This window comes from Medicago truncatula, chromosome 4 (genome assembly GCF_003473485.1).
Source record: "Medicago truncatula cultivar Jemalong A17 chromosome 4, MtrunA17r5.0-ANR, whole genome shotgun sequence".
NCBI classification, from domain to species: domain Eukaryota; kingdom Viridiplantae; phylum Streptophyta; class Magnoliopsida; order Fabales; family Fabaceae; genus Medicago; species Medicago truncatula.
In genome coordinates this window covers 30,788,134-30,814,728 of record NC_053045.1, presented here as the reverse complement: position 1 = coordinate 30,814,728, position 26,595 = coordinate 30,788,134, and the positions used below count along the sequence as shown (strand labels likewise).

Sequence of the window (26,595 nt, the reverse complement as noted above, 5' to 3'; positions counted from 1 at the left end):
TTTGCCTATACTATAATGACTCAGTTTGCTGAATCACTCTCATACAATGGACAAGCACTATACTAAGTTTGGCAGAGGAGTAAGTGTAACACTGGAACTGAAAGATTTGCCTATACTTGAGATTTTGAAAATTATCAAAATCACTCTTCGGGTGGGGGTCCCCTTCTCTGCCAAAATCACTCTCATACAATGGACAATCACTATATACACAGTAGCAATACTACAGGAGATTCTTACAAAACAAACAGAAACCTTCATTGAATAGATGAATAACCAACGGAAATATTATTTGGACAACCTAAAGTTGTCGGACAACCAAATATATATACGGTCCATCTACTTTTTCTTTATTGACATTTTTTTGTCAGCTTCAATGCCAGACTAATATCTGGATAAACCCATAAGGTGTGCATACACAACAACCGTTTTAGGTTGTCCATATAACATAACTCAATTACCAATCTCACTTGGGCCACCAAAAAGACATGAAAAATCATATTTAGTGATTGTATGTTCCATATACAATCCAAGATTTCCAGCTGCATCACGAAATGAAGATACCAGACCACTAACAGAGTCATGCCCCTAGTCATTCATGACAAGGTCCCTGCTGGTTATATTCATTGGCTAGTAACAAAATCATAAACAGCTAACTGCGAACCAAACAGAGAACAAAAAGGTGAACTTTTAAGCAACTCAGTACCATGACTTAACTAAGCGTGTAATCACACTAATTATATTGCGATGGAAATGTAAAGTGGTTGCCAGAAAAACTTATACAGAAATTAAGGGAAAAACTAATACATCTAAAGTTTTCAAAAGAAAACTACTAGGTCTTCCCAGCGCGCAGCGGTATTTCTAATCACATGCACATTTCTTGGTAAGTAATCAATTTAATCCATTTGATTATATCCAACTCCAAGACGCTAATCCACCGCTAAAATATTTCCTATTAACTATGTGGGTCAAACCCCCATATTTCATACCACAAGGATAGTAAAACAAAAATAAATTACGCTAATAAATCAGATTGATGGATTTGATTTTGAATAAACAAGTTTTCATTCTCTGTACTGATTTAACAAGTTTTCATTCTCTGTACTTTTGAGGAAAACACTCAACAAAGATCTACCTGCTAATTTGATCATGTTAGCATTGACGGTAAACCCCAAAACAGCTCACCTGCAAATCCAGAACCAAAAAGGAAAGAGGGGCAAATGAGTGCAACACTACATAAAAGCAAACAGCAATGTCACTCTTGAAACATCCAAAACCTAGTATGAAAACAATTTTAAAAATGTAACATTTTTTCCTTTCTCGTTTTGGTACCAGGTAGTTTAAGACACTTCTATGTGCATGCAAAATGAGCAATGCCATATTAATCCAATTTAACCATGAAAACATTGGATGTTTACTGATTACCAACTGCAGCCATAAATTACACTTCTTGGGATCATCATTAGGTAGCCCAATATACCAGTCATAAGTACCATCCATAGCTGCGCAAAAAATCAGTCCATTTCTGCCAGGTTTTACCATTTCCAACATTAACACAACATAGCAACCAAAAAGTCACATCCCAAATGTTCTGTTGTAGATATCTCCAGAGTTTGGCATCCGATATTTTGAATCATCATATCCTGGGTAAAACTTGTTAAATCCAAGTCTTTCATTCCTCAAAAGTTCGGCCACACCCAGACCATTCCCACTCTGCACCTCATTCCACCCATTCCATTGGCCATTTGACAAGATTGCATTTGTAGACTGCTGCATAGACAGCTGAGGATAAGGGGCTAGATTACTGACTTGAGACTGATCCAACCTTGAAGAAACACCATATGAATCACCAAGTTGAGAAAAAGTATTCCCAATTTCAGAAAATCTAAGGTTTTGCTGCTGTGCTAGAGATCTTTGCATTAGGAGTTGTAGTCTAGCTTCATTATCGAAATAATTTAATTGTGGCATGAAATTTGACCGTACGTCCAGTGATTGACTGTTCTGTGCACCTTGAAGTCTCCCCTTACCAACTGCCAAAATAGCAGGATCCATAAATTCAATTTCGCCTGTGCCACCAATATTTCCAGCTGAGAGTGTCTGAGGTGAATTTCTCAAATAGGAAGAATGATCAAGTAATGAATTACCTGTCAAAAGGATAACAACTACATCAGACCAACATACAAAAATTAAAATAAAAAATTAAAATATGTTAAAGCCATAAAAGAAAATACAACTAACCAGATAGGGAGTCAAAAATCTGGTCTGATCTCTCATGCAAAGAAAAACCAGGAGGTGGAAGCCTGCTTGGAATTGAAAATCCTGGTGGAGCTGAAACTTGTGATCTTGAATTAGCTGTCAAACATAGCAAATTCAAGGTCATCAGATGAGCTGAGACAGCTGGAAATGAAATAACATGCAGGGCAACACATAAATTATAGGGAAGGCAAACATGCCCGAAGAAAGCAGTTTAATCATTGTTAAAACCTTGAAAATAACCAATCAAGCAACCGCTTTAGAAGTTGCAGTTGTAATGCTAATTTGACACATTAGCAAATATTTGTACAAAATAACCAGACAACACACTTGTATCCAATTACACACTACCAACTATTACTCAGTAGAACATAACTTAAAAGCTCTTCAACATACACATTGTAGAGATTTTTTACAGAAGTGCGTTCAGTTTATAAACTCACTTCCAATGAAAACCTTTTACGAGCCGTTACTTGGTTCTTACAAAGCCCTATGATGGCTTTTTAATTATGGAAAAGGTTGACAAGAAGCCAGGCCATAGTTTGTTAACATTCTCATTTATGCAACACTAAGGGGGTGTTTGTTTCAAGTTTAAGAATGACATTCCCAGGAATACATGGCTAGGGAATGACTATACCAATGTTTGTTATAAGGTTGAGAAAAGACTGTAGGAAATTTCCCATAAGTAGAGGTGCTTTCTTTATCACAAATCACACTCAAGGCATTGCTCCATTTCATCTACCCTACTTGGATTTTGGTTGGTATATCCCTTTTAACTCTCCATTGCTTTGTATGATGGAACCGAGTACTTGAAATGAGACACTTTTGGTGTGGATGTTCATCAGTTTTCACCTCTATATTAGAATCTGTTTGTCCTTTCCTAAACTTACATTCCAAATATTATGTTTAATTTCTAACCTGGGAAAATTCAAAAACCAAGTTTCTCAATGGCTTGTCTCTCCATTGTTCTATTCTAGCTTTTCGTTTATCCAGACCCGCATAAAACAAAAAATCCTTCGTCTAGAACCAACATAAAAAATATAGGAAGTTGGCCCTAGTTGGGACACCACATCCGTGATTACTTGAGGGTGCAGCTCATCCAGCCCCGCCCATCCAGCAGACCCTATCTTCTGGTGGGGTATTTTTTTACTCAAAACCTACTGGAATCCATCCTCCGGTAGGTGTTCCCCTGCATTTTGAGTAACACGGGGGGCCCGTAGAGCAATCATCATTGAATGAACATAAGCAATCTAAACAGTTTTCTTCTTCAAAACTAAATATAACCTTCCATAGACTTCTCTAGATACTCGTGTTTTTTCTACATCAATGAAACCCATGTGCAGGTTATCAAATCCTACAATAGCCCTCCATTAATCTTTGTAGCATCTATTATGTATATGGCTGCTTACCAAAAAAAAAATGTACATGGCAAGCATGGCCGATCTCTGGTATTAAATCAACCTGATTTTCTGTTGTAGGTTTCTCATCTTGATCTCTAAAAACTTCTTCGTATGACTTATAAGTTTGATCCCTCATTAAAAAATTCCAATACATTCAGCAACAGGATTTCTAAATTTGCAGAAAACTCTCAATTGTAAAAGCATCAAATGAATAAAATGTGAGAAAAACCAAAAACCAAAATATGGATAAAAATTATGAGGTCACGCAGAAATTTAATAAATAGATTTTACTCAACCCTATGGCAAGCACCACACAAAATCAATTACTGAAATGTCAAAATTTCAGCATAGGAACACAGATTATCAGATTTGTCACTGGCAATAGTATAAAAATAAAGCAATTGTAGCAATTACAAGGAATCTAGTAATACTCACCAGAAAGCTTATTGGAAGAAGCAATGGAATGGACACCAGCTTCCTCAAAGTTACTGGTAGGAAAGCCATTTGCTATGCCCAATTTCTCCATATAAAAATCTCTTTCTGCCAGATTCTGATTGAGTATGTGACTCTTAGGCTGTTGCTGGCTGACAGTATAAGACGGATGCACATCAAAAGATTGAATTTTAGATTCTTCCTGCCTTGCAAAAGAGAACCTTGACTGATTGTTACTTTGAACATTCCTAGAACTAGATGTTTTTAAAGGACAAGGCTGGCTATCAGTATTGTCACCCAATAACTTCACTATATTATGCGGTGATGTTAAGGAGTCATCCCAGGGATCAAAATCGAGGGACAGAATATTTGAGATTATGCTACTTTCGCCCTTATCAATTGCAGCATCACACCCAGCATCAACAGCATCACCAACTAACCTTCCAATGCTTTGCCGGTTTCTTTCATCACGAAGTAAACCATTAGAGCTGCCACTGATCAATTTCTCAGGATAGCCATTACATAACATGCTAGACGAATGTAAAATAGATTCATCCCGAACTCTATCATTGGAAGATAGAGAACCATCATTTCCAGCAGTACAAGGTTCACCATACTGCATTAGACAAGGGCTAGAGAGTTTTGATATATTAAGGAAATTTGTTGCCTTAGGCAAATAAGAAAGACAAACTTCTGGATCCTTGAGTCTTTGATTATCAAAAGATGTTACATCATCTTCGATATCAGCTGCATCCGATACTACCTGAGATTGAGAATCCAATATCCCTCCACACTGTTCCTTTGGACTAAAAACACCATTAACTGATGTGGAAGTTTTACCGGCTGTATTGGTTGTTATCGGGTCTTTAAATCTGTCAACATCATAATGTGATCCTTCTTGAATTTGAGGAGATTTAGTCAAGGCATTTTCAGTAGGCAGGCTACTAGGTTTAGTTATACGGCAGAGTTCATTTGAGGTACTTCTATCAATGTTAATTGAGGAGAACTCACTGGACAAATTCCGTATCACTTCATTGGTAGCAGACACTGCTTCCTCTGGACCGGTGCTAAAAGAATGTCCAGTAATGTTAGTAGCATTTAATGTGTTTGCTATAGTACAATTGCCTCTGTCACTATCTCGTGACAATGGCCGAGAAGACAACTCGTTCTTTAAATTGACAGGCACAGGAGAAACATCACAAGCTGAAGTTTTCTCACTTGCACTAGCCAGACTGTCCATGCTAATATATTGTTTAACAGATTTCGGCATTTCACTTTTCACCCTTGGTATTGTATTACGACTCTCATCATTCAATAGTGGCCTCCTTGAACCATCACATTGTGCTGCAGAAGCCTGAATTGTCCCCGTAACAGCAGTAGAAAAGGCAAGTGCGCTGTTGACTGTATCAGGTTTTGGCTTGGACAGCACAGAGGGATGCATGCTGTTGACTGTATCAGGTTTTGGCTTGGACAACACAGAGGGATGTGATAAACCTCCAACAGGGGGATGACAACTTGTAGTCTGTGTGCCCCTAACACACATAAACATTGGAACCATAACTCTGTTAGATAAGTTCAACATTGAAGGGCAAATACAAAACTATCATGATACATACCAAGCAGCACTGGTGGGAAGAGATACATGTCTCCCATTAATTCCATTTGGAGGTGAACTTCTTACTGCGCAGACAGAGTTCTGATCCATCATTAAAATGAAACACATCAGTTTCTTTGTATTCAGCTGACAAAAGCAACAATACATTTCGCTAGTAGAATAACAATTAAAATCAAAATTCAAATAAGAGCTCAATCAAGACAAGGCCAAAGCTAAAGCCGAAAATAGAGGGACTATATAGGGACGTGAGAATGGGGCTTACAGTTGGTGCACTTTTAACAATGGGCTTTTCTGTAGAATTATTGGTCCAATCATCTAGGGGAGGAGGTAATACATTCCCTGACCGCCGTTGCATACTGTTTGTGACACCGGTGATCTGTTGAACTCGACTTCTTCAAAATAACAAGAAAATTAGTGCATATTTATTTGGCACATGGGAAAAACATAATCTGAAGCCTAAATCAGAACATGGTTTTAATTTATGTAAAGTTAACTCCATCAGAACTAAGAACACAACGTTTTCATCACAATGCAAGTAGAGCAATCTTCTTCATCTTATGTAGTTAAACAGATCATGTGAACTGATAACAAATACCTATTTGCAAGAAGGATTTTATATAATTGAATCATAATAAGTCTTATACCAAAATTATAAGAACATTGCCTAGTGTAAGCGGAGATAAATAAGAATGTTACCTGGTGTAAGCGGAAATTATTTCATCTTTTGTAAAGCTATCTTCTTGAGAGCCAACCTCGTGCAAATATAGACAATCTGGGTTGATGCAAGGCTGGTCACGGAGATTACTAATCAGCTAAAAGTGTAATCAATTAAGGCACAATTTAAAAATCTCGAAAGACCTACTAATTTTCATACCGCATTTCGGAGCCATGCATGACAATATTTTGTCGTTCCAAAACAGGCCCTGAAACATACAATCCAAAAACAAATAAAAAAAACTAATAAGCAAGACCAAGGACATGAGTAAGACGTGTCGATAAAAGCAAATATTTGTACCTTAAAGGTCTGCCCTCCAAAATAAATCCGTGTACATTTTGAATACACCGAATTGATTCCTCTTCGCTTGAATAAGTAATATATCTGAGACAAAACCTTGATTAGAGACTGTAGCATTGATATTAATATTAAATGTATTACACAATGGTAGTCAAGCAAGTTACTATAGCACTGCAGTAAGGAGTCAGATGGAGAAAGGGGAAGATCCCTCCACCTTAGCAGTTTCTTCGATCTCGTGCTAAGTAAAGAAATGATATTTTTCCTTCTCTTTTAACCAACTTACAAAAATGTGTTTTAAGTATATTTGCTGGTCATAAGCTTTGTTCCTTCCCCAAAACTATATATACAGACTCCTAACTATCTAATTTACCACAATGACAACAAAAAGAAACAGTAAAAGAAGTCTGTCCACAGTAGCAAACCTATATGGCCAACTAACAGAAAACAATAATGACTATAAAATGAAACAGATATGCCACAAACATGAAGAATGTGCTTACACACTGCAAGTTTCATTAGGAAACTGTTGAATGACACCAGCTGCCGTCCGTGACATTGACACTTTTAAGACCTTCCCATACTGACCAAAATACTCTCGCTTCTGGAGAAGCTGCAAAAATGCTGATATGATTAAAGACTCTTTAAGGACAACAGACCGAAAACTCCAAAGAGAAAGCGAGCTAAAACTGAAATTATCAGAGTGGAGGAGGTAAAAGTTTACATCTTCATCTGCCAGATCCAGAGGCAATCCAACTATGTAAACAAGGTTTCGCTGAATCACTCGCACACTACTGAGCTGCTTCCGTCCATCAGAAGATTTAGACTTGGCTTTCTGATTCTTCACCTTTTTCTCCAAATTCATTTCATTCAGCAGTCTACAACATATATCGATATTGACATACATTAAGAGAAATACAATACGAATAGGTCTACTTTGGCCCTTGTATAAATAACTTCAGAATAAAAAGATCTAAGAAATAAAAAGATCAACTTGTATTTTCTTTCATAAAACTTCAAACATAAAAGCTTTAGCAATTTAAAACATTTCCAGGACTACATAAATATACTGTTAACAAGATGACCTTTCACATTTTGCCGCCGTCCCAACAATCTTTTCCTTGTCATAAGGAGAACGACACGCAGGGCATCGCCCATCCGTATCATCCTTCTCAGCCATGTCCATTATGTGGTGCCAACACCATACACAGATCTGCAATCAAGTAGACATTGAAATTAACATTCATCATATTGAACCTCTGTTAAATTTCACATAATCAGGAAATAAAACATAAACAACAGCGCCTGCATGGCTACATCTCAAGCACGACTAAATGTCCAAAAGATGAAGAAGTAACACTTCACTTTAACCACCATTTCTATTCTTTAAGGTAATGTAATAGACCAAAGAACAAGTGACATTGAATATTAACCATATAAAAAGACTCAGTTTTCTAATACAACAAATTATACAAAAACCAATAAATAATTAGCTACTCCGCATATAACCTATGAAGCACTGGCACGACAATGACAATGACATATCGACACCAATAATAATTTGAGAAAATTGCATAATTCAACGTAATCACATGTGTCATATAACAAGTCACGCTGAATAATAACCATATAAAAACACAGTTTTCTTCTACAGCAAATTATACAAAAACATCCAAATAATTGCATTGATAGAATCAAACCTCATAACCACATCTGCAAGGTTTCAACTGCTGATCCGTCAAATCCATCTCTTCGGCACAGAGAGGGCAAGTCCTTTCTCCTTCATCACTCATGATTTCTCTCAACAAAAACTGAGCACAACACAAAAAACACATGTCAATAATAAACATTTACTCTAACCAATCAAAAACAATATGCATCACAATCTTAACCCTAAATCGTCCTAAATAAAATCACAAATCCAGTTATTGACTCCATAAATTACTTTGCCCCAAAAATCTACCACTTGATGAAGCAAACTCATAATAAAGTTCAAAATCACTTTAAATTCTATAGCATTCACTTCAATGATACTGATTCTGTTACCAATATCAGATTAATAAGTAATGCATTATAGAAAAATAGGTCAATTCCGATTTAACAAAAAATTCAAAAATAAATTAAAATACGACGAACCTAGCAACTAAAATTCAATCAGAACCAAAAAAAAATTAAAATATTAAATCAAATCAAAAAAAATTATCAATCAAAGAAAAAAAATAAAAACCGATTACGGAACAATAACAGAACAGAAATCTCAATGGATTAAAACAAAAAGCAGAAAAATAATCGATTATGTGATAGCATGCATATATTCGGAATCAAATTAGGGATCGAAGAGAAATTAGGGTTAGAGATTAGGAGTTGAAGACTAACAGTGGTGAGATCGAGAAGAAAATGAAACTGTGAGGAGGAGATTGTTTGAGAGAGAAAGCGCACGATAACACGAATGTTAGAGAGAGAAATAGAGAGCGATATGTTTAGAGAGAGAAAGCGCACCACAGGGTGTCTTTTTAAAAGAGAGAGAGAAGAAGGTGCTGTTTGGATTATGATATGAATTACTATTATGATGGTGTTTTCGGGTTTTGGATCCTTCTTTTCTCCCTCGCTTTTTTATGTAGTTAAGGGTTTGGTAAAAAGGCTTGGATGTTTGGTTAATTACGGAGATGCCATTTGTTATAGATTCGTTTTGTTTTGTTGAGTGACTTAACTGGCTCTAGCTGGTGTTCGGGTTCTCTACATTACACGTATGCATCGTTGTGATGTATGTAGTGGTTTAGATGTTTAACACGTGGATTTGTTATTCGATCCTACGAATGTGATTTTGTTTTTTCCATTGAGGAGAACGCAATTTTATTTTCTTGTCTGTACTGAAAGAATTTGAATTAATTATTACTTCATCATGAAAAATAAAAATGTCAAATGTATTTTATATAGAATTTGAACCAGATAAGTTTGACCTTTTCAATTTTTTCTAATTTTTTATATATTTTAATATACTTGTTTATTTTAATATTGTTATGTTAACAAAATTGAAAAATTGTCTACACTTTTTAGTGAGATTTAACATTAAACGAGAAAAAACATTTACAAGTCTGGTAGTCTTTGATATGATTAAAATGACATCTATATCATTATTATAGATAGAATTTTATCGTGTGTCATAATGGTTGATTTGGAACCGAGCATAATACATAAATATAAAAACAAATATTTATCTTTATAAAATATGATTTGAATTTACAAAAATTGAAAACTAATAAATTATATTAACAAGCATACATTGTATATCAATTATAAAGATTTTTTTTTTTTGACAAAAATTCATGTTTATATTTATGTAATAAAAAATTATAAATATATAGATATTAATGATTTTTTTTTTTGTTACATGATAGAAGAAAGAAAAAAACAAGCAAAATAAAAGATAAATTATGTCCTAATAAAGGACACTCTTACAGCATTCGTAAACAGCGTCATGGAGAGACAATATAGCAACTCAGTCACTATCGGAAGAGATTCTCGATGGTTAACTCCTAAATTGACAAGAATATTCGCACAAGAGTTTTCTTCTATGAAAAGTATATGATGAATAAGTATATCTTTATTTTGGACCAAGTAGCTTTGAATCATCTCCAAAAGGTTAACATGGTGATAAAAACTTTGTGTTTTCTTTGACACTAACCACACGACATGGAGGAAACCTCTAAAGCAGATAACTTTCTTGAAGCATGTTTCCTAACATAGAGTAATTCTTGGTAATAGAGCTTGAATTTTTTACATTCGCACAAGTCCATCATGAATGTTATTTCCAATTTCATTAAAGCATCACAATCAACATTTAGTACAGTATCATTGTCGCCATGTTATCAACACACTTCCCTCAGATGGCACAAAGAGGATGGAGAATGTGGATTGTTAAATGATTGTTGTGATATGTGAAGTAGGAAGAAGAAAAAAATTGAGGCATTGTTGATGTATCTCGTGATTGTGTTCCTTCAAATACAAGTTTATTTCTTATACACTGTATATTCCAAATGATCAAAGAAGTTATGATTCCTTTCTCGGTAACCACGTTTTGTATAACCTTTAAGAGATTTAAATTATATGCTTTAAGAAACTTCGTATGGACAATCAGAATGTCACACCCACCTCAAATAGACACCGCTCGTTGGCAAAGCAATGCGAAATAGTTGTCATCTCCAACGGGATGTGAATGCTTACCCTAATCCGATATTGATTTGAGGGAAATGTATTAGGAATATTAGGAACCATATTGTTTGTTTTGACAATGTTTCTTTTAGTGAGACACATTATTAAGAACAAAAGGCCCAAAAAAATATCGTCAATTTCTTCGATAATAAATTTTTAGGCACATTATTAAGAAAAACCAATTTTTTTTATAAGGAAGGTGTATATAGAAATCTTTGTGTTATACAAGAGTATATATGGCAAATTTCAACAAAAAGGCCTAAGACATTAACAGACTTGAGTCCAACCCTGCATCATGAAATTATTTTGGGCCTTTTAGTGAACTATGCTATATAAATCCCCCATAAACCAAATATTTCCATATCAACTCCCCTCCATAAATTTTTTTAGGCCCTCTAACAGCATGAACCCTAGGTCGTCGCACTCTCGGCTTATGCTTAAGGCCGGCCTTGATAACCATCATATTTTTGAATGCATTTTTTTATAAATGTATAGAATATTACGAAAATCTCTCCCATAAAAATTATAATTTTTTTAACCAAACATGAATTAAATATAAATTTTTGACCGTCAAAAGTATGAAAATTCATATTTAATTGATGTTTGTTAAATACCGTAATTCTATTTTTTGGAAGAGATTCTTATAATATTCTTAACATTCCAAAAAAAAAAATCATCTAAAATTATGAAGGCTACACATAAGTTTACTTAAAAGTAGAGACTAAAAGTGGCGATGAAATACTTTTGAGGGACTAAAAGTTAAAGACAAAATTTAGGGAGACCAAAATGAAAAGTTAATATATTATAGGAATAAAAAACATATTTGACCATCCAAGTGATTGAATAATATCAATCATAAATATATATTTACTTACGATTACAAATTTCATTCTAGCTATTCTAAAAGTAAATTAAAAGATTAAATATGTTTTTTGTCCTTACGAAATCACAAGTTTTCAAGTTTAGTTTCTATTAAATTTTAATGGTGATTTTAGTCTTCTACAATATCATAGTTTGTAAAAATAGTCCCTTTTTTAAAAACTTGATACATAAAATTGATATTTTTAGTCCTCTAAAATAGTTGCTATAAAATGTAAATAGGGATTAAAGGTGAATATTTTTTTTTTAGGGACAAAACTTAAAAGCTTATAATTTTGCAGGGACTAAAAACAAATTTAATATTAAATTAAATTAAAAAATAGTAAAAATAAATAAATTAAATGAAGCCTTTATGTTTACAATCCAGTCTTTAAAAAAAATTGTAGCTTAATGGAATCTTTGTAAAGTTTGATATCTGATCGGAGAAAATTCTTGAACCACAATCCAGAGTGTTTTTGACGTCTTTTCAAGTAGCAGTTAAATGACATAGAATTGGTGACATTGGTACCACAATATCGTAAGTTTTTTTTTCTTTTTCACAAAGATCGTGACATTGTGATTGGTCAATGTCACCAATCACCAAATGCCATGTCACTCAAGTGTTACTCCGTCTTTTTATTCCATTTTTGTAATCTACCAAGGTCATGCCAAATCTCACGGTATATCTATATCGTAAGTGCCATTCAAAATTATCCAACAAAGACCATGCAAAGTATCCGTTTACATTAATACCATCCATGTACTTACATTAAAAGCACACATGAAAAATATTATTTTGTATCGAAAGTTGTGTTGTCATTGCATTAAAAGCTTAAAAACTATTCTTTTGGATTTAAAATTTTCACCTTTAGCTCCCTTAATTAGGGGGCATCGGTTAACACAACCCTTTAGATATTTCAATAATTTACTTACTCAGTCGCTTTTCAAAGATAAACAAGATGATGATAATGATATAGTCAATTAAGTAAGTATATAGAAGAGATTCCTCGTTAATACCTTCACATTAGGAAAATGCATATTGTCATCCATGTTTTTTAAAGGAGTGAAAGCAACCATCTCTTTTGAACACTCTCTCTAATACCACTCTCTTGGAAATAGAACCTACACAAAGTGGTGGGACAAACATTTATTTCATCCAATAAAAGAGTGAGTGCCAGAGAGAATGTTCAAAAGTGAGCGTTGCTATCAATCCTCTATTTTTAATAGGTAATGAAAATAAAATTCTATATAGCCATTTTTTAGAAAATGAGCTTATAAGTTGGTTATAACATTTCATTAGATTACATAGACAGTTTGACACTGCTTTTTTTAGGTCTAAAAGTCACTTTTAGAATAAAGTTGAAAATTAAAACTTTGAGTTGAAGTTAAAGTTGTTTGGTATTTGTTGTTTTTTTCAACTTAATTAGTACTTTTAAGTTAAAATCTGTTTGGCAAAATATATTTAAAAGAGTTTTGAGATTTTATTACAAATTATCATAAATAAAATAAAAGACATTTTTTTTATAAGAAAATAAATTTTATAAGGACCTGGTTTTTTTAGACCAAATGAAAATTTATAAATTATTATATAAAACTTTATCATAAATTAAATTGAAAGAGTATGAAAATAATCCAATATTAGAAACATAACACATTATAAACTTGAATGATTTTCGTTTTCCAACAACTTAGTGGCTATTTGATTTCTAGCTCTATCCATGTGGCTCCCATCTTGTACTCTTAAATTATATGAACTTGAATCTTCAGTGGTGTTTCTTTCTTCTTCTCGTTCGTGCATATATCCAGGGATTTGGTCCCATTTGTTGAACTCCTCATCTTGAACGCCACATATTCGAATGAAGTTACGAAGTGTTGTTGTTGCAACTATGATCTTTTCTTGCTTGATTAGTGGAAATGGTCTCATATCACATAAAATATGCCACATTTTCTTCCAAACCCCGATTGTTCTTTCAATGACATTTCTAAGTGACGAATGTGCATGATTGAATACTTCACGAATGCCTTGTGCTTGACTGTCATCTCTAAAATCAGGAATGTGATATCTTTCACCTTTGTATGGTGATAGATATCCTTTCATGTTTGGATATCCTCATCAACCAAGTAATACTTTCCTAGAAATATTTAAAAATAAAATAAAAAATTATTGTTAGTTTATGCATAAAAGTTATTGTCATAACTATATAAATCGCAAATTTTATTTATAAAAAAAATAAAAAAATAATCGTACCTTCAGGAGGATGAGGGAACACATTTTTCATTCCTTCAAGGATTGATGTAAGAATACGTGTGTCATGCGTAGTATCAGGCCAGCCAACAACAACAAAAGTAATTAGCATGTCTAAGTTACAGACTAACATGACATTTTGCGTTGGATATCCTTTCTTCCAATATAACGAATTTGATCTTTAGTAGGAACAATAGCAGGAATATGCGTTTCATCTATAGCACCGATGCATCCATTAAAATAAGGCCAATATCTTCTATCATCCTTGATTTTGGACGGAATTTATGTGAAGTTAAAATCAGGAGGCCTCACAATTTCTTTTGCTAGTAAACATAAACTTTCTAAAACTTCATTAAACTTCCTACTTACGATCTCTGATTTTCCAAATTTATTTTGAATATTTCTATTAGTCTCGCTATGTGCACAACTCCAAAGAAACATAACAAGTGCCTCCAAGGATGTCATTTCGTTTGATGGGTGCAACCATCCCTTACTCACTAATAACTTTTCAAGTTTTAATACAACATGAATTTCTCGAACCCATGAGAATAAAGAAATCTATTACCTTATTTTAGTAAGTATTTCATGTGATAGTCATATGCAATCATCGCTGCCCCATAACATATTTTATAAAACATGCATTTTCTTTTTTTAACTTTTCTTGAATGCTCATTGATCTGATTAGAAGATATCCGTAAACAACGACATTACCAAATGAAAATAAATATAAAGTAAAGTTGCTCAAATATTGCATAAATATCAATACAAAATTCTCAATCAAAAGAAATAAATTTAAATGCATAAAATTATAATGTTAAAAGTACTTAACCAACTCATTTGATCAATAATGAATCATTTGTTTTTTTATTCTTACGTTTTTCTTTTTTTATCTTTTCAATCACTTTAAAGTTATACTACCCATATCATTCTATCAATATTATTTGATCATTCTAACAATAAAAGATCCAACTAGATGAATAGATAAGTAAATTGAATGGATCCACAAGGATCTGAAATAAAGAAAAGGATCTGAAATATAATATAAGTTTTTAACGATATATGTAATGAAACAAAAGGATCTTAAATATAGTATAAGTTTTTAACAAGAATAATGAACAAAAGCTTATAACAAGAGTAACGGAATGACAAGACTAATGAACAAAAGCAAAACTGAAATATATAGTATAATTAGCTTTTAACAAGAGTAATGGATAGATTATTACTAAAGAAAAAAAAAAGACAAAATCTGATCAATGAAACAAAATATAAAACGTGAATGATATGCATATCATACAAAGGGATAAAGAAACCGAAAACTATTTCTATTCAGTGAACCTATTTGTGGTGCAGTATGAATTACTTATTTACTTCACCTTGTGTTAAAGTAATGATGAATGTTGTTGAAAATAAAGAGAAAACAAAAAATATTTCATGCTTACTGTCATATTTGATTGTTCCCGTTTTTGTAGTTATGCAAATGGTAATACAATTTTTTTTTTTGGGGTGGGTAGCTTCCTTGAGTGTAACCGCTTTATGTTTTTTTAGCAAGTAAAGTTGCCGTTTTTTAAAACCGGATCGGACTGATCAACTGAATTGGGAACTGGAGGTATTATTGGATCATGTAAAAAATGGTAACCGATTTGGAAACAAAAGCTTACTACCACGTTTTTTTTTTGTAAGAAGACCACTTTTTTTTTTTTTTTTTACTTTTACAATTACCACCGCATAAACTTTAATTCATTTTTTAATTATGATTTTTAAAAAGGTTTAATTGCACTTTTGGCCCCCTATCTTTCTAAAAGTTGCGATTTTTGCTCCCTAACTAATTAAAATACAAAACAGCCCCCTATGTATTGGATCTTTGGCAGTTTTGACCCCGAAGACCACTTTTGACATAGTCTTCGCTGACGTGGCACCCATATCCCTTAAGTGAGGTGCCACGTGTCGACCATTGTGAGTGTCACGTCAGCGAAGACTAATCAAAAGTGGCATTGGAGGCCAAAACTGCCAAAGATCCAATATATAGGGGGTTGTTTTGTATTTTAATTAGTTAGAGGGGCAAAATCACAATTTTTAAAAAGATACGGGGCCAAAAGTGCAATTAAACCTTCTAAAAAAGGAAAACTTACGATTTAACTAAATAGCATATTGCCTTTTTTTTTAATATAAAAATAACGTATTTTCCGGTTATGTTAGTGACAATTTTTTTAAATTCCTTCAACCACAAAAAAAAACTAAATTTTTTAATTATAACAACCTGAAAAAACCATTTAAAAAATTTATAGAACGAATTGTACGGTTCAATCTAGTTTAATGCATATGCAATTTTATAATAAAGAATGGGCTATACAGCTGAATCATTCGGTTTTATCCAGTTTAACCATATGGTAGAACCAATGATTATATGGTTTGACCAGTGACCTTGTCCGATCAATGACTGATCCGATTTTTAAAATTATGGGTCAAGCTAATAGTTGTGGAATGACTAACCATTTAGCTAGACTTCCTTCAACTATTTGTGTCAGACCCGCAAATAGAAAAAAAGAATAGCCAAATACACCCACCCCCACTAAAAGGAAAAAAAAAAATACATGTTCCTAAGCTCGCTCAATTATTGTTTCTTTCTTCCAACACCCTTTCTTTCTTCTTCTCATTTCTCCCATGTCTTGGCGTCTCCTTGCAACCTCCATCTCTCAGCTATGCGCCGCCAACACACCATTCACCGCCTATCTTAATAAATTGTCATATAGTATTTAATTAAATTCATTTTCCACCAACCGTATATTAATTTGAAGTAAAGTTTTGTTCAGTAGTGATAAACATTGAAGAAAATTGTATATTGAAATTTTATGATATGGTTTATGATACGTTAACAAAAAAATTATACTAAAACTTATATGTATATAAAATACTTGAAGAAAATAAACATTGATTACTCTTCATTGTTATATTATTATAAAAGAAGCAATTGTTTTAAAATAATACTTGTGATCAAAATAAAAACCAGTGTATGCACCTGTAATCTCGAAGATCATTTTTAACACCAAGCGAGTGTTAGAGACCGATGATTCAACGTTAGCAAGTTGATTGGCCAAGAGCTTGAGGAGGATGCAATAGGCTTTGGTAGAGGGAAAATCCTCTAAGTTATTGTTGTTGAAATTGTTCTTGAGTTAGACAACTCTCAAGTGTTTGTTGTCGTGGAACATGGCCGCAATACGGTTCCAACATAGTTCAGTCATGTCATCAATGACAAAGAATGGAGTTAAGAATGTTGTGTATGATCAATAGGCAAAATGATGTGGTCAAGTACGTTATGAACGCGTACTTGGACCTTGAACAACGCCAACCATGAGACATAAAGGTTGGAATCATTATCGAATGTCACTAGTATGATTGATTTGACGTTTGTGATGGTGAAAATGGAGTGAAATTTTGAGGGTGTTGTCGTTTGTAGTTTTGAGGTGATTTACGATTTTCTAGCATCTGTGGAGGAAGAGTGACCAACCATTTGAGTAAGGGAGGGTAGAAGATGGTGATTTTGTGAATTTAGGAGATAAAGAGATACAATCGGCGCAAGGATGTTGGCCGATGGGGTAAAAAATGACGACTAGGTCAGGGTCTGGGTAGAAAATGATATCAGAACCTCCTCCAAGATTTGTTGGGTCACCAACTATTAGGTTTACGATATTAGGTCAGCCACCATTTACATCCACGCTTCAGATGCGTAATCTCGGGCTTGACCGTGAGGAGACGTGTTAAAGAGTCCCACATCGGATAAAAGACGATCTGACAATGTGTGTGGGGGCAATCCTTACTTCACAAACCGGTTTTGTATGGTTGTGTTAAACCTCAACAACGAATTCTAAGAAATCTGGTAAACCATTTGAATATGTCGCTTCAAAGTTCTTCCTTTAATACCATCCTGAACACCCAACCTTGTTGATATTAACTGTAAATGTGCATGTTTTCAAAAACATTAATTTATTCAAGCATACTTGATTTCCCTATCCGTGAACTCATGACAGTCTAACTTCCTTCCCATTCCCCTTGTTCCTTTAAACCTTCCTAATGTTTCTCTCTGGATCCCCTCCTTAGTCCCTACACGGTGGTAAAGCCTTTTCATCAAGATCACCACCATTGCCCCCTCTCTCTCCTTCAAGGTTTCATGCCCTCTTTTATTTATGAATTTTTTTAGATAAATTGAGACACATCCTCGTGAAAGGTGAGCAAAAACCATAAACTCAGCGAGCGTTTACGGTGAAATTTACACATAACCCAAAATTTTAAACTATAACTGATGAGCAGAATACCTAACAATTTATGTCAACTCCAATTTTTTTGAAAGGAAGGATAAATTTTATTATTAACAGGGACGCTAGTAGTCATATTACAACCGTCTCAGATGAAGTTTAAAACTATACACCCTCCAATCACTATTATAAACAAAAATTAATATTTTAGATTTAGTCAATAAATAATATATGTGATCTTAAATATTAACCACATACATCATTTATTGAACGAATCTAAAATATTAAATTTTGTTTATATAGCTATCGATGATCACATATATTAATGTTACAAAGTTAAGCTTTAACTAATGAGTTTTTATTTATTTTTTGACAAACTCTAGCTAATGAGTTTTTTTTTTTTTTGACAAACTCCAACAAATGAGTTGACAAAGTGCTATTTTGGAACTTCCTTGTATCATGTTATCTTTAAAAAAAAAGTATCATGCACTTTATTTCAACGATGTGTGGCATATCTGTTTGCCAAAAAAATAAATAAAAATGATTCGTGGTATATCACATTGTCCTAGTTGCAATCCAAATGATTACGTGTAGTAGTCAATTAACTAATCAAATTATTTAATTTAATGAACACGAGATGGGCATGTCTCAACGGTGAGATTAACGTTACCCAGAACGGAATCTTCCGAAGCGGAACGCGTTCACACCCTAGAGTCCAACATATTTTACTTTTGAAATATGAATGATATCGCTGCTCTCTTTTTTAATTAAAAAAGTTTTTTTTTTTTTTTTTTTTTTTTTTTTTTTTAAGAAATCAAAATGATATATAAAACAGATGGCTATCTTCAAATACAGGGTATATCACAGAAGACATCCATAAATTACACCAAACGTTCAACAACAAGAAATGAAATTAGTCAATTCTCACACTTAATTTAAAAAGAATTAAGGGACATAGATATTACACTCACGTTTTAGTCATGACACTTCTTCGATCTACAATGAAAATAAATGGTACCTATTTTTTCTAATTCCAAAATGAATTCAACGAAGATGAAGTATGGAATAGTTTTACATGATTTTTTTATAGAAAGTTTATATTTTTTCATTGTTGATCAAAGTAGAGATACAATATGGAATGTTAGTATGAATTTGGAGACTAGCACGCTTCCTTAGCTAAATTATGGACAACACCACTGACCTGTCTCATAATGAATTTCACATAAGAGCTTGCTAAATCGGTAATCAACAAATATTTACAATCCTTAATTATTGCCATAAAACCAAAGACACCTTCCCCCATATCTACGTCAAGTAAAGGGGTAGCCCAAACTGTTCGAGCTATAACAAAATTTCTTCTGCATCTGGAACACAAGCTCCAAATTCAACTTTATTAAGGAAAAGTGGAAAAGGATGCGTCAACGTTACACTTGAATCTCCCTGCACTCGGTTTTGTACATGTGTCTATCACATTGTGCGAGCTGCGGTTGGTGCTTCGATTCCTCACTTCTTCTGCATTCTTCCAACTACTCAAAAGTTTTAGAGCGGTCATCAATTTGTTGGAACGTTTATGTGACATCATTCCACACTTTGTTATTTCTAAGTTTTCATAAACTTCATAAAGTGACCGCAAGTTGTTGTTGTTGAGGGACATCAAGGTGCTGAAGTAGAGCAAAAATCATATCAGAGCAAGGAGATGTAGGTAGCCCACACATGTTGAATTGAATGCCAAAGGCCAACCTGCTGCCAACAAACAATACTCTTGCTGCACTTGAAGAACAGGTGCTTAGCATCCTCGTCGCAAACATCACAAATAGCACAGCTTGTAGGACAATCTACTTCAACAGCTTTATAGGAAAAATTATTTAATAAATTGGACTCAAATTGTTAATGTATGTTGGACACATACATTCTGAACAATGAATTTATTTCTAGTCATAAAATGCAATCCAAAGCTATTACAAACATTTTAGACCACTTAATATTCTTCTTGGTGTCCTTTATTATATTCGAGTCAAAAATCCTCTCCATTTATTAGTCTCTCAATTTCTTTCATTTGGAGAGATAATTAACCTCTATTATAAAGAAGTTTGAAAATAATTAACAGTAGTGAGACCACTTCATATTTTTTGTATCCATCTCTTACCAAAATGATATTATCTATTTATTTTAATAAATTGAGAGGATCTTAACTCACTATACACACACATTTATCTAAATGATTGGTTTTTACATAAACCAATACTACATTGTCGTAGTGCAACATTGTTCGACTTCCTGTGTCAATGTAACGTTCGTTTGATTTAAATTCAACTTCAATCAATTACATATTATATCAACCACTAAGTTGTCGACATTGTAAATCAGAAGATATGGTTATTTTGACAACTTTGATTTTGTCATATTATTTAGGCTAAAATGTGGTTTTAGTCTCTGCAAATATGCTTCGTTTTGGTTTTAGTCCCTGTAAAAAAAATTGTTTTTGGTCCCTGCAAAATTTTTTGTTTTTGAAAATAGTCCATGACCCCACTTCTGTGATGATTTGCATACATGACACATTATAACTGAACCAATTTTGTAGTTTTTGATCCCTGCAAAATATTTTGTTTTTTAAAAAACGTCCCTGCAAAATTTTTCGTTAAAATTTTGCAGAGACCAAAAACAATATTTTTTTTACAGAGACTAAAACCAAAACGAGACATATTTGCAAGGACTAAAACCATATTTTAGCCTATTATTTATAAACATTATTTTATTCTAATCCACCAAAATGACTCCGAGAAATCAATATGACAACTTTTGTGTTAGTTTATTTACCGGTATACTTTACCAATTAAAATGAACGAATATTTTTTTTTTTGGTTAAGTAGGCAAGTGGCTGAATTCATACACATTATGTATGAAGAAATGGAAAATATAGCGTTTGATCCAATCTCTGCATAAATTATCTCCGTAGCTATCAACTGAGCTACACTTATGTAACAAAATGAACGAATATTGTTTTAAAAAAAAAAACTGAACTTAAAAAAAAAAAAACTGTGTGACATTTTCTTTTCCGAAATGAATAAACAATAAACAATATTATTACAGTCAACAATGTGGCTAAGTGGTGTCATAAAACTCTCATCGTGCAAAGAAACCCATTTTCACGCATCTCAACAAAAACCCAAGACCTTTCAACACTTTCTTAATCTTTTTTTTTCTCTTGCATCCTCATTCGTCATCATTGACGAAACCTACTTCACCCACCCAATCAAATCACACCGTGCGTTTACACGTCCAAGTTCATCTTAACCATCTAACTTTCCAAATCAACCATAACCCCACGATCCCATTCATCCAACGCCTCACAATCATCCTCTAGAACTTTCTCCCCCTTATAACTACGTGTTGTTCGTTGCTAACACACGCTCTTTCTTCACTCTGTGGCTTGTGCTCTCCTCGTGTCACAGTTAGGGTTCAACAATCTTCGCCATTTTCCTTCTTAGATTTCGAGGTTCGTTCATTTCTCGCTTTCTCCGCTCAACAATTTCTTCTGATTCACCTCTTATCTTCGAATCGAAGTTGATTAATATTCTTGTTTATTGAATCAGTGTTTTTAGATCCATTTTTGAGCTTGTTTTTCTTCGATTTTTTCACCAACGCGATGATCTGTTTCTGATTCTGTTATGTGATTTTGATTTTGTTACAGAAATTTTAAGCTATGGGAAAATCTTACCCAACCGTGAGTGCTGATTACCAGAAGGCTGTTGAGAAGGCGAAGAGGAAGCTCAGAGGTTTCATCGCTGAGAAGAAATGTGCTCCTCTTATGCTCCGTTTGGCGTAAGTTTCATTTTCCGCTCATTTTTTGTAGGACCGTTTCTATGTGAGATTTTCACTTATTAGATTGTTTAGCTTAAATTTGTGCTTGATTATTTTTTTGTAATTATTCGTGTGATTTTTGTCATGATTTGTGTAATTTTATTTTTGTTATGATTTGTTTTGACTTTTTTGTCACAATTTTTTTTTGTTTGATGATTTGTGATGAATTGTATGATTTTTTTTGTAATCAACTGAGTGTTTTCTTTTTATGATGAATTGAGTGTGATTTTTTTGTTATGATTTGTTTGTGTAGATGGCACTCTGCTGGAACTTTTGATTCAAAGACAAAGACTGGTGGTCCTTTCGGAACCATCAAGCACCAAGCCGAGCTTGCTCATGGTGCTAACAACGGTCTTGATATTGCTGTTAGGCTTTTGGAGCCTCTTAAGGAGCAATTCCCAATCATTAGCTATGCTGATTTCTACCAGGTAGTGATTTGTTGTATTTTTTGTGATGAATTGCTAGATCTTGCTGTATTATTTCAGTCTACGATTTTTGTGCTTAATGGCTTGCTTTGTGGTTATGCAGTTGGCTGGTGTTGTTGCTGTTGAGGTTACAGGTGGACCTGAAGTTCCTTTCCACCCAGGCAGGGAGGTATGTTTATGTTTAGTACTTTCAGTTTCTCTTTATTTATTTATATGGTATAGTTGTATTTTTTCAATACAAATTATGATACTTCTTTAACTTTTTGGTCGTATTTTTTGTCTGCAAATCTTGTTGACATGATTTGAAAATCAATTACTGGTTATAACTTTTCTCGGTATATAATGATCGGAATTATGTCCGCGAATACTTTTTTTGTAAAGTGTTTGATCAGTCTTTGTAACATGTATGGGAATTATTTGTAAGTTTTGACTGTCTGTTCGAAATGCGTTTGCAATTAATACGAAACAAATTTGTCTTGCATTTCACGTTCTCAGATTTCATTTATTTGCATGTTATGTAAGCTGTCTGTAATCCTTATCAACGAGTTTCTGGGTTTCAAATATTTCTGTTGGTAACCAACTTGTAGATTGCATTGCAATAATTAACCACATGTGATAACTGGGAATGCTTTTTGTCTCTTGCATGTTTTGTAATTATGTACACATATGGATGCTAAATTATACTCAAAAGATGCTGATGTATCTTTGTTTTTCACCCTATTTAATTTTTATATTTGGAGGCTAATTGGTCCTTTGTTCTGGTTTAATTATCAGGACAAGCCTGAGCCACCACCAGAGGGTCGCTTGCCTGATGCCACCAAGGGTAAGTGTTCTGGACTTGCGATGTGAATTATTGCCTACAATTGACTGGTAGTTGTTTGGCTCATTATTTGATTCTTGATTTTTGCAGGTTCTGACCATTTGAGGGATGTGTTTGGCAAAGCTATGGGGCTTAGTGACCAGGACATCGTTGCTTTGTCTGGTGGCCACACCATTGTATGCATTGACTTTAATCTGTTTATTGAGTATAGTATTTGTCACATTTGATATTTTGACACTGGAATAAGCATCTAAGTTTTGTGGCTGCATTGTGGTTGTGCGATTTGTGATTGTGATGATATGGCTGCCAATGCAAAAAACTTGACTAAGTTGCCTTATTATCTGCAAAATTTTATTTTTAACTTGTTTAATTGTTATGAAAAATAATAACATATTCGACTATTCTCAACATTGAGGTTGTGACTGTGTTTTGGTTATGCTTAATGTAATTTTTAGGGAGCTGCACACAAGGAGCGTTCTGGATTTGAGGGCCCATGGACTTCTAATCCTCTCATTTTTGACAACTCATACTTTACGTGAGTCTAATTAAAAACATTATCTCTCATCCATGCCCCCTTTTTTCTTTGTTTTAAATTCTTATTATTGATTATCGATGTTGTTGGAATGATTAGGGAGTTGTTGGGTGGTGAGAAGGAAGGCCTTCTTCAGTTGCCAAGTGATAAGGCACTTTTGAGCGACCCTGTATTCCGCCCACTTGTTGAGAAATATGCTGCTGTATGTATATTTAATATTTAATATTCCTATAATAATCCTTTTCATCATATTGTTGGCATTATGAAATTATTATATCTGCTGATAAGTTAATCTAAGAATTCTCATTTGTCAATGATTGCAGGATGAAGATGCTTTCTTTGCTGATTATGCCGAAGCTCATCAGAAGCTATCTGAGCTTGGGTAAGTCATATAATATATCTTGTATTTATCTTCAAAGATTACGATTTTACACATCCTTTAAGTTCTGCATTATCCATTGGAAGTTGATTCATGTTATGTTTTTTACCTCATAGGTTCGCAGAAGCCTAAGGAGCAGTGTGTGGTGTTTGAGAGGAATGGTGCATCTTACATAAATTTCACAGACATTGCTCTTATTTTGAATGCGGGTTCATCGACATTGGGTAGTTTTTGGATGTATTTTGCTAGACACGATGAACGTGGAGTTTGATTGTTTTCTCTATTGTTGATCCTCTGTTAAATAACATTGTTAAGTGATAATTCCCAGCTATTTCGGTTTTATTATTCCCCAATGTTGCTCTTCCGCATGTCCCAAAGTAGTCTTTGGAGTTCTCGTCTGCGTTTAATTGTATTGGAAGTAAATTAACAGCATCACGACTCTTTCGTAATTAGTTACTTTCAAAGAATTTTTTTGGCACTAAACACTACCCTGATGGAGTGTTCAATTTTAAACATGAGAACTTATAAAAGATTTTTAAACATGAGAACTTATCAAAAATATTATGAATGTTCGCTCGATATGAAGTAGGCAAGGTTTTGTTTTTTTGTTTTTGATATAATTAAGCAGTTAAGGTTGATTCCTAAACAAAAAATGTAGTAAATTTTCTTGTTTTCGAAAATTCTTGTTAATGAATGGTTTTGAAATCCGAATTGTTGAGTTTAATTAATTTCTTCTACTTAGGATTTTACTAATATTTTGTAGTACCTGCTGGCAGTTTTGACAAGTTGATTCTTAGTCATTTTGTCAGAAAAAACTAGCTGATTCTTGGTTAAACTTTATTTTTTGGTTGAACTTTAGATTATCACAATCTTTCTTCTGAGAACTACCGGGCTAACATCTAAATTTTAGTTTCATAAAGATTTACAACGACGATTCATTCAAAAATTGGTACACTGATCGGTGATTAATCTTTTGCAAATCATGATGAAGACCAAAGCGGCCTTAATCTTTAATTAAAAGCCTCTAACCTAATGAAGCTCATTGCCTTAATTATCCCATCAATACAAGTCATTACTCTTCTGCAATTCGTGACGAATTCTTAGCTATGAAGTTCTTAAAGTGATTAACCTTTTGGCTATAAAAATTTGAATTTCCCCTATTATCCAACTTAACTATAAACAGGGAGTCATATTCCCACCCATCACTTCTATGTAAGAATTTCCTAACAAAATCCAACATCATTAGTAAAGGCGTAAAGCCATTACGTTCACATAAAGAATTTTGAAACTCAATCGCCATGGAAAGTGGAAACCCATCAATTTAATTGGAAAATGTTAGTAAATTAATTGTTATAGCATTAGTTTTTCTCTTTCGTCTAATTTGAACATATAGTCTCTAACTATTTATTTTTAGCTCAAATTATTCGAGCTACTCAACCGCCATAATTTAGAAGTTGAGTAACATCAATGTTCAAAATAATGTTTTTCATCCCAAAAACTAAGATATTATATTGGGCAAGGGAGCCGTATTGCTCACTAACATTGTTCAAGGTTACTTATGTTCATTATTTGACAAGAAGAAAAATTTAAAAATTGATATTCCCACGCAAAAGGTTGCTATGAAACACCACAAATTACTAATATAATTCTATCGGTAATTAACCACCAATAGATTTAACCAGCGGTAGTTCACTGTTGATAGAATTTGAGGTTAAATTTACCATTTTATAGTGTTTTTTAGCATTGAGTGAAGTATGAAAAGTAATTTTCAAAATTTTTATTTCTAACCACATTGAAATAAGATGTCATGATCGACGTTCTAAAAACAAATAGCCCTGTGACAATCTATTTTCTTTTTGCGCCCCGTTGTGTTGTAGCTGTTATCCATTTATTTTAAAGTTAATTATTACTGTATCTATTTTTGACAAATATCTCCTTTGAATAAGTCATGTAGCTACCTAATCAATATTACACGTTATAATTTACCGGTTCAATTCTTTTTTTCTGTGTCCGGGATTTGAACCTCAGACCTTACATATTTTTATACATTGTTCATATCAACTGAACTAAACCCACGAGAACTTACCGGTCAATTCTATTTACAAGGTTTACTTGCGAACAATTGTTGCCAACATTAAAGTAATTATCAAACTGATGGCATATATACAAATTGGTAGCAGAATAGTATGGAGGAAGAGAGTTACACCGATTCTTCTTACTGACACTATTGAGAAGCAACTGTATACGTGTAAATATTTATGAATGTAAACTTATAAAGAAATCTAATCCTCATTAACATTCAAA

The 26,595-nt window shown here is 33.4% G+C and overlaps 2 protein-coding genes across 8 annotated transcripts; one reads left to right on the top strand and one right to left on the bottom strand.

Moving 5' to 3' along the window:
* Positions 1 to 285: 285 nt before the first annotated feature.
* Positions 286 to 9,290, bottom strand: LOC11406476 (uncharacterized). Of its 7 annotated transcripts, none has more exons than XR_005645893.1 (15): positions 9,086 to 9,274; positions 8,410 to 8,520; positions 7,795 to 7,922; positions 7,434 to 7,587; positions 7,213 to 7,322; positions 6,713 to 6,796; positions 6,572 to 6,620; positions 6,394 to 6,485; positions 5,960 to 6,089; positions 5,699 to 5,778; positions 4,086 to 5,614; positions 2,236 to 2,349; positions 1,423 to 2,141; positions 1,133 to 1,182; positions 286 to 607 (listed from the first exon to the last, which is right to left on the bottom strand). XR_005645893.1 is itself a non-coding variant. In XM_039833649.1 (14 exons), exons 2-14 carry the CDS (start codon positions 8,500 to 8,502, stop codon positions 1,573 to 1,575), a joined length of 3,102 nt encoding a protein of 1,033 aa, XP_039689583.1. In that variant the 5' UTR covers positions 8,503 to 8,520; positions 9,086 to 9,274; the 3' UTR covers positions 998 to 1,572. The 7 variants fall into 7 exon arrangements, 3 of the variants coding, with proteins under 3 accessions (XP_039689583.1, XP_024638826.1, XP_003606513.2); XR_005645894.1 differs by having other exon boundaries at positions 286 to 585; XR_005645891.1 differs by having other exon boundaries at positions 1,133 to 2,141.
* Positions 9,291 to 21,481: 12,191 nt separating this feature from the next.
* On the top strand, positions 21,482 to 24,654 carry LOC11412115 (L-ascorbate peroxidase, cytosolic). The gene is made up of 10 exons (XM_003606462.4): positions 21,482 to 21,770; positions 21,966 to 22,096; positions 22,389 to 22,563; positions 22,664 to 22,729; positions 23,335 to 23,383; positions 23,471 to 23,556; positions 23,836 to 23,915; positions 24,012 to 24,114; positions 24,236 to 24,294; positions 24,408 to 24,654. Exons 2-10 carry the CDS (start codon positions 21,978 to 21,980, stop codon positions 24,421 to 24,423), a joined length of 753 nt encoding a protein of 250 aa, XP_003606510.1. The 5' UTR covers positions 21,482 to 21,770; positions 21,966 to 21,977; the 3' UTR covers positions 24,424 to 24,654.
* Positions 24,655 to 26,595: the final 1,941 nt, after the last annotated feature.